Consider the following 8,282-nt stretch of genomic DNA (forward strand, 5'->3'; position numbering starts at 1 on the left):
TAGGAGGAGCATGAAGCGGTGTTGAAAAACATGAAGAGCCTGAAAAGGTGTGAAAAATATGAAGAGCTTCAAAGGTGTCAAAAATATGAGCAGCATGAAACGGTCTGAAAAATAGGAGGATCAAGAAACGGTGTTCAAAAACATGAAGAGGCTGAAATTGTGTGAAAAATATGAAGAGCCTCAAAAAATGTCAAACATATAAGGAGTATGAAATGGTCTCAAAAATAGGAGGAGCATGAAGCGGTCTTGAAAACCATGAAGAGCCTGAAACCGTGAGAAAAATAAGAAGAGCTTCAAAAATGTGAAAAATATGAAGAGCTTCAAAAGGTATGAAAAATATGAAGAGCTTCAAAAGTTGTCAAAAATTAGATGAGCATGAAACGGTCTGAAAAATAGGAGGTGCATGAAGCTGTGTTGAAAATCATGAAGAGCCTGAAAAGGTGTGAAAAAAATGAAGAGCTTCAAAAGCTGTGAAAAATATGAAGAGCTTCAAAAGGTGTCAAAAATATGAGGAGCATGAAATGGACGGAAAAATAGGAGGAGCATGAAACGGTGTTGAAAAACATGAAGAGCCTGAAAACGTGTGAAAAATATGTAGAGCTTCAAAAGGTGTGAAAAATAAGAAGAGCTTCAAAAGATGTAAAAAATGAGATGTGCATGAAACAGACTGAAAAATCGGAGGAGCATGAAGTGGTGTTGAAAAACATGAAGAGCCTGAAAATGTGTGAAATATATGAACAGCTTCAAAATGTGTCAAATATATGAGGAGCATGAAACGGACTGCAAAATAGCAGGAGCATGAAGCGGTGTTGAAAAACATGAAGAGCCTGAAAAGGTGTGAAAAATATGAAGAACTTCAAAAGGTGTCAAAAATAAGAGGAGCATGGAACGGTCTGAAAAGTTGGAGGAGCATGAAGTCGTTGTGAAAAACATTAAGAGCCTGAAAAGATGTGCAAAATATGAAGAGCTTCAAAAGGTGTGAAAAATATGAAGAGCTTCAAAGGTGTAAAAAATATGAAGAGCTTCAAAAGGCGTCAAAAATGAGATGAGAATGAAACGGTCTGAAAAATAGGAGGGGCATGAAGCGGTGTTCAAACACATGCAGAGACTGAAAAGGTGTGAAAAATATGAAGAGCTTCAAAGGTGTAAAAAATATGAAGAGCTTCAAAAGGCGTCAAAAATGAGATGAGAATGAAACGGTCTGAAAAATAGGAGGATCAAGAAGCGGTGCTGAAAATCATGAAGAGCCTGAAAATGTGTGAAAAATATGAGGAGCTTCAAAAGGTGTGAAAAATATGAAGAGCTTCAAAAGGTGTGAAATACATGAGGAGCTAGAAACGGTCTGAAAAATAGGAGGAGCATGAAGCGGTGTTCAAAAACATGAAGAGCCTGAAAACGTGTGAAAACTATGAAGAGCTTCTAAAGGTGTCAATAATATGAGGAGCATGAAACAGTCTGAAAAATAGGATGAGAATGAAACGGTTTTGAAAAAGATTAAGAGCAGGAAAGGTGTGAAAAATATGAAGAGCTTCAAAAGGTGTCAAAAATATGAGGAGCATGAAACGGTCTGAAAAATAGCAGGAGCAAGAAGCGGTGTTGAAAAACATGAAGAGCCTGAAAAGGTGTGAAATATATGAAGAGCTTCAAACGGTGTCAAAAATATGAGGAGCATGAAACGGTCTGAAAAATAGGAGGAGCATGATGCGATGTTGAGAAACATGAAGAGCCTGAAAAGGTGTGAAAAATATGAAGAGCTTCAAAAGGTGTCAAAAATATGAGTAGCATGAAATGGCTTGAAAAATAGAAGGAGCATGAATCGGTGGTCAAAATCATGAAGAGCCTGAAAAGGTGTGAAAAATATGAAGAGCTTCAAAAGGTGTAAAATACATGAGGAGCATGATACGGTCTGAAAATAGGAGGAGCATGAAACGGTGTTGAAATACATGAAGAGCCTGAAAAGTTGTGAAAAATATGAAGAGCTTCAAAACGTGTCAAAAATTTGAGGAGCATGAATCGGTCGGATAAATAGGAGGAGCATGAAGTGGAGTTGAAAAACATGAAGAGCCTGAAAACGTGTGAAAAATATGAAGAGCTTCAAAAGGTGTGAAATACATGAGGAGCTAGAAACGGTCTGAAAAATAGGAGGAGCATGAAGCGGTGTTCAAAAACATGAAGAGCCTGAAAAATTGTGAAAAATATGAAGAGCTTCAAAATGTGTGAAAAATAAGAGGAGCATGAAACGGTCTGAAAAATAGGAGGAGCATGAAGCGGTGTTCTAAAACATGAAGAGCCTGAAAAGGTGTGAAAAATATGAAGAGCTTCAAAAGGTGTCAAAAATATGAGTAGCATGAAATGGGTTGAAAAATAGAAGGAGCATGAATCGGTGGTCAAAATCATGAAGAGGCTGAAAAGGTGTGAAAAATATGAAGAGCTTCAAAAGGTGTAAAATACATGAGGAGCATGATACGGTCTGAAAATAGGAGGAGCATGAAACGGTGTTGAAATACATGAAGAGCCTGAAAAGTTGTGAAAAATATGAAGAGCTTCAAAACGTGTCAAAAATTTGAGGAGCATGAATCGGTCGGATAAATAGGAGGAGCATGAAGTGGAGTTGAAAAACATGAAGAGCCTGAAAACGTGTGAAAAATATGAAGAGCTTCAAAAGGTGTGAAATACATGAGGAGCTAGAAACGGTCTGAAAAATAGGAGGAGCATGAAGCGGTGTTCAAAAACATGAAGAGCCTGAAAACGTGTGAAAAATATGAAGAGCTTCAAAAGGTGTGAAAAATATGAACAGCTTCAGAGCACCGGAAGCCGCTCCCCTGAGAGGCTGCGGACCCAGAGCGGCGGCCGCCGGTCCAGGCGCCATGGCTGCGGAGCGGACCTGGCCGCTGGGAGGCTCTGGCGGCCCGAGCGCGCCTAGTTGGTGTGAGCCCGGCGCGAGGTCCCGGGCCCTGGGGCGCTCGCTCAGGTAAATTTTTCCATAACCTTATGGAGAGAAAGGACTTTGAGACATGGCTTGATAACATTTCTGTTACATTTCTTTCTCTGACGGACTTGCAGAAAAATGAAACTCTGGATCACCTGATTAGTCTGAGTGGGGCAGTCCAGCTCAGACACCTCTCCAATAACCTGGAGACTCTGCTCAAGCGGGACTTCCTCACACTCCTTCCCCTGGAGCTCAGTTTTTATTTGTTAAAATGGCTCGACCCTCAGACTTTACTCACGTGCTGCCTCGTCTCTAAACAGTGGAATAAGGTGATAAGTGCCTGTACAGAGGTGTGGCAGACCGCCTGTAAAAATTTGGGCTGGCAGATAGATGATTCTGTTCAGGACGCTTTGCACTGGAAGAAGGTTTATTTGAAGGCTATTTTGAGAATGAAGCAACTGGAGGACCATGAAGCCTTTGAGACCTCATCTTTAATTGGACACAGTGCCAGAGTGTATGCACTTTACTACAAAGATGGACTTCTGTGTACAGGGTCAGATGACTTGTCTGCAAAACTGTGGGATGTGAGCACAGGGCAGTGTGTTTATGGCATCCAGACGCACACTTGTGCTGCGGTGAAGTTTGATGAGCAGAAGCTTGTGACAGGCTCCTTTGACAACACCGTGGCCTGCTGGGAATGGAGCTCCGGAGCCAGGACCCAGCACTTCCGGGGGCACACGGGGGCGGTGTTTAGTGTTGACTACAACGACGAACTGGACGTCTTGGTGAGTGGCTCTGCAGACTTCACCGTGAAAGTATGGGCTTTATCTGCTGGGACATGCCTGAACACTCTCACCGGGCACACAGAATGGGTCACCAAGGTGGTCTTGCAGAAGTGCAAAGTCAAGTCTCTCTTGCACAGCCCTGGAGACTACATCCTCTTAAGTGCAGACAAATATGAGATCAAGATTTGGCCAATTGGGAGAGAAATTAACTGTAAGTGCTTAAAGACGTTGTCTGTCTCTGAGGATAGAAGTATCTGCCTGCAGCCAAGACTTCATTTTGATGGCAAATACATTGTCTGTAGTTCGGCACTGGGCCTCTACCAGTGGGACTTCGCCAGTTATGATATTCTCAGGGTCATCAAGACTCCGGAGATAGCAAACCTGGCCTTGCTTGGCTTTGGAGACATCTTTGCCCTGCTGTTTGACAACCGCTACCTGTATATCCTGGACTTGCGGACAGAGAGCCTGATTAGCCGCTGGCCTCTCCCCGAGTATAGGAAGTCCAAGAGGGGCTCCAGCTTCCTGGCGGGTGAAGCGTCCTGGCTGAACGGACTGGACGGGCACAACGACACGGGCCTGGTCTTCGCCACCAGCATGCCCGACCACAGCATCCACCTGGTGCTGTGGAAGCAGCACGGCTGACGTGGGGCGCCGGGGCTGCGGCCCTGGCGCACGGCCCCTGGCAGCCACCTGCATGAACCAAAGTTCTCACCTCACGGCATCATCGCGCAGTGCACAATCACTATCTGTTTGCCGGGGCCGGGGCTCGGGGCGGGGGGCTCGTCTTGTGGACACACACCGCAGCACGCTGACGGGGCGCACCGTTGGCTTCATGTGTTCCTAGTTTGTGGTCAGTGTGAGAGGCTTCGTCTGGGGTTCATCATTTATTTGTCCTTAGTTATGTGGGTCCGTGTGAGAGGCTGCATCTGGGGTTCATCTTTCTTGAATATTGGTTTTAAGTAAAGAAATTTAAATGGCTCATTAATCTGCTAATTGGTTGCCTATAAAAACACAGTCTATTATTAAAGCTTTTTACCATTGCCTTTTTCTCTTTTGAAATTGAAGCAAAGGTGCTATGATGTTGTTACAGCAACTTTTCTCACATGGGGCTTAGCTTTTATAACGACCCGTGTTATAAAGACCACCAAGTTCTGTGACATTCATGCTCTCCACCAAATACCAGTTCTAAAGAAAATGTGTCTTCAGTGCAAATCCAGTTCTATAGATTGATGGTTTGTGACACGTTTTAAGCCCTCATTCTTGTCAGAGCCAAGGTCGGCCGTGTCTGAGATGCACGAAGTTCTGTAGTCTTTGTTTCTGTGGAACAAGCTGGCTGGGTCACCTGCCACCTCCATGACTGCGTAGAGGGGACACGGTTCAGTGGAAGGCGCCAAGCTGGCAGACTGAAGCCTGGCTCTGTTCCCTAGGAGCCCCGCAGCCCAGGAGTGCAGTTCTCTGGCCCCGTTTTCTGTGTCTGTATAGCTAGTTGTTAGGCTGTCATTTGATTTCTGGGATTCTTTCTGGTCCTGTGTCTGCCGAGCTGTGCAAAAGTTGATGCTTCAGTTTTGTCCGATTGCTAATTCGTTGTTTCTTGGCATGATGATCTTGGAGATCATCTATAAATGAAACCACTGATACAAAGTTGTCATCTATAAGGAAATCAAACATGCAAAAAAAAAAGAATGGATAAAAGGGAATGTGGAAAATGTTAACATAGTCTGCTTTAAAAACTGTATGCAGTTGGTGGAAGAAGTGCTGAGAGGAGTTGGGGTTCTCTGGAGAGGCAGGGTGTGCCAGTTCAGAGGGAGAGGTCCCTGACCCTGACGCTCCGTCCTCCGCTGTCTCTCTCTTGATGGGTTGCCTCAGGCAGGCTAACTTTCTGTTGAAAGTGAAGGACTTGCGCTAGATTGGGGTTTGCAAACTCACAGGCCCGGGGAGCCATGCAGAGAGCATAGGTGAGCGCCGCCCTCCGGGCAGGATGGAGCTGTACCAGGGGACGCTCCTCTGACGGGCGGTTTCAGAGCCCTGCCTGCCACGCGGGAGGAAGCCCAGCGTTGCACAGGCCTTCTGATGTGTCAGGTGGAGCTAGGCCTCCAGAATTGTGTTTATAATTTCCTAATTTTAAAAATGTGGACAATGACTTGGAGATCATGTGAAATGCAGTGGGCTAATAAACGAAGCGAGTCTGCAGGCTGCCAGTTCACATTCCCCACCTTCTCATTCCTGCAGAGTAGGCGAGGCTGTGATTCGACAGTGGCGGTGTTTTAATGTAATTGTCACAAACATTAGGGAGACAGTCTAGGGAACGAGTGTTGGGAAGAATTTAAGAGTTCCCAGTTGTGTGACAGAGGAGTGAGGAGGGGGCGTTTCAGTCACGGACCTGCAGGAAAGTATTAATAGTTAGAAGATGAATTTAAGAGCTGGAGCCTGAGTGGGAGGCCCTGCCTGGGAATATGAGGGATTCTTTCTTCTTGTTAACTTTGATATTAACCCATTTTTCAGGTAGGAAAAGGGTTGCTGGTAGAGCTGAGAATGATTCAAAGTACAGGGGGAACACCACACTCCCAAATCCTATCACCCTAGAGCCTGACAACAGACCTCCAAATGCTGCAAAGTCAGGGTTTATGAGAACTGACGGTTGCTCCCAAGGATGGATTTAGGTAATATCCATGCCGAGACTCTGAGGAAATCAGGTGAAAGAACAAGATCTTCATACCCCAAATCCATCTCACATTGATTTCTGTGGGTGAGTGCTGCTTGGTCCTTTTAAGAAATGGGACTAGGTTCAAAGCTGGAATCTACTTCTCAGGAAACCCAGGAGGCTTTGGGCCACGGTGAGGGGAAATGACTTTTCTCATTTTCATCCACCTGGAACATGAAACTGAGATCACAGGTCTAATGATCATCCGTAGTCCCACCTCACCTTCCGACATACATCCAGTTGCTTTAAAGACCACGCGATTATGTAGTCATCTGTGGGGAAACTTTGAAATGACAGACCTAAAGCTTGTATGGCAGGCCCCGTCTCCTTTCGGTTTTCAGTGGCGAGTACCAAGGTTACCACCGAGGTGGCGCAGCTGATTCTGACCTCGGTGCTCAGAGCCCTGCCTTCATCCCTCTTCGTATAGTGTTGCGGTCCATAGAGTCAGAGCCACGGTTTTTCCAGTAGTCATGTACAGATGTGAGAGTTGGACCATAAATAAGGCTGAGCACCAAAGAACTGATGCTTTTGAATTGTGGTGATGGAGAAGACTCTTGAAGTCCCTTGGACAGCCAGGAGATCAATCAATCCTAAAGGAAATCAACCCTGAATATTCACTGAAAGGACTGATGCTGAAGCTGAGGCTCCAATTCTTTGGCCACCTGATGCAAAGAGGCAACTCATTAAGAGAAGACCCTGATGTTGAGAAAGATTGAAGGCAAAAGGAGAAGGGGGCTGAAGAGATAGTTTGATAGCATCACTGACTCAGTGGACATGAATTTGAGCAAACTCTGGGAGATAGTGGAGGACAGAGGAGGAGCCTGGCGTGCTGCATGCAGTCCATGGTGTGGCAAAGAGTTGGACACGACTTAGTGACTAAACAACAACAACTTCTATAAAAATGGAAAACCGACCCATCCTTTGGAAAAGAATAAAGCGAGGTGGGGAGTTGAGCACAGTGGATAGGGGTAACTCAGGCTCCTTTCACAGAGTTGGGGGCGCTCTTTCCCGGACACTGACTTCTGCTTCCGTAGCTCAGAGGCTAGGGATTTGCCTTTGCTGCTTCTTTTGTGAGTATTCTCATTTCTGAAAAATTCTTAGGTCATGAACAGATAGACTCCATCTTTCTTCCCGAGCATTGGATTTCTCCAGTAACCCTGGTGTGGTAGAAGGTGGGGTGGCTGTCAGCTCAGGTCTCTGGAGGGACTCATAAGAACTTGGGGCTCTGGGGAGAGGATGGGGTCCGAGAGAGCTGAGGGGGTGTGAGGTTTCAGCAGACTTGGTTCCCATTCCAAAGGAAGCTGGTTCCCCCCCCCCCACAGCAAACCCCATTATTTGAAGAATATAATAAGTGATGTCAACAGCTGGGTTTCACCTGACATCTTAGACCTATCAGAGAAGTAGGAAGAAAGACTTCCTCCAGGGGAGGGGCTTGACTTTGAACAAATCCCACAGGAAGTACACATGTTTGAATAGCTTTTAAGTGGAGGAAAGGGAATGTTGCTATTCGGTTTTAAGGTGTGCACTTCCTTTTTCCTAGTTCAAAGTTACTCTGTTCTGGCCATTGGGAGTGCTCAGGAAAACATGAGTGAGGGTCATGTGATCATGCTAGTGTTTGCTCTCGGGAGAATGTTGAGTGCTCTGCATTTGTAAAACATCTTAGGGAGAAAAGAAGTACTTTTGCAAACAGTATTATGTTAGTCATGCAGAAATCGTTGCTGTCAGGTGAGGCGTTTCAGCTGAACAGAAGCGGCTAAGGAGAGGAGCCCAGCTTGATGCGTTACTTTGGCCAAACCCAGCCAACCCCTGAAGCCGTGGTGGTTGCCCCGACTTCTGGGGTGCCTAGAGATGGGTCTCTCCACCGTCT

The 8,282-nt window shown here is 45.6% G+C and overlaps 1 protein-coding gene across 1 annotated transcript; it reads left to right on the forward strand.

The window, feature by feature from the left end:
• The first annotated feature begins 2,834 nt into the window (after positions 1 to 2,834).
• On the forward strand, positions 2,835 to 4,441 carry LOC133053689 (F-box/WD repeat-containing protein 2-like). The gene has a single exon (XM_061138210.1). It carries the CDS (start codon positions 2,992 to 2,994, stop codon positions 4,354 to 4,356), a length of 1,365 nt encoding a protein of 454 aa, XP_060994193.1. The 5' UTR covers positions 2,835 to 2,991; the 3' UTR covers positions 4,357 to 4,441.
• Positions 4,442 to 8,282: the final 3,841 nt, after the last annotated feature.

This window comes from Dama dama, unplaced genomic scaffold (genome assembly GCF_033118175.1).
Source record: "Dama dama isolate Ldn47 unplaced genomic scaffold, ASM3311817v1 ptg000094l, whole genome shotgun sequence".
Lineage (NCBI taxonomy): Eukaryota > Metazoa > Chordata > Mammalia > Artiodactyla > Cervidae > Dama > Dama dama.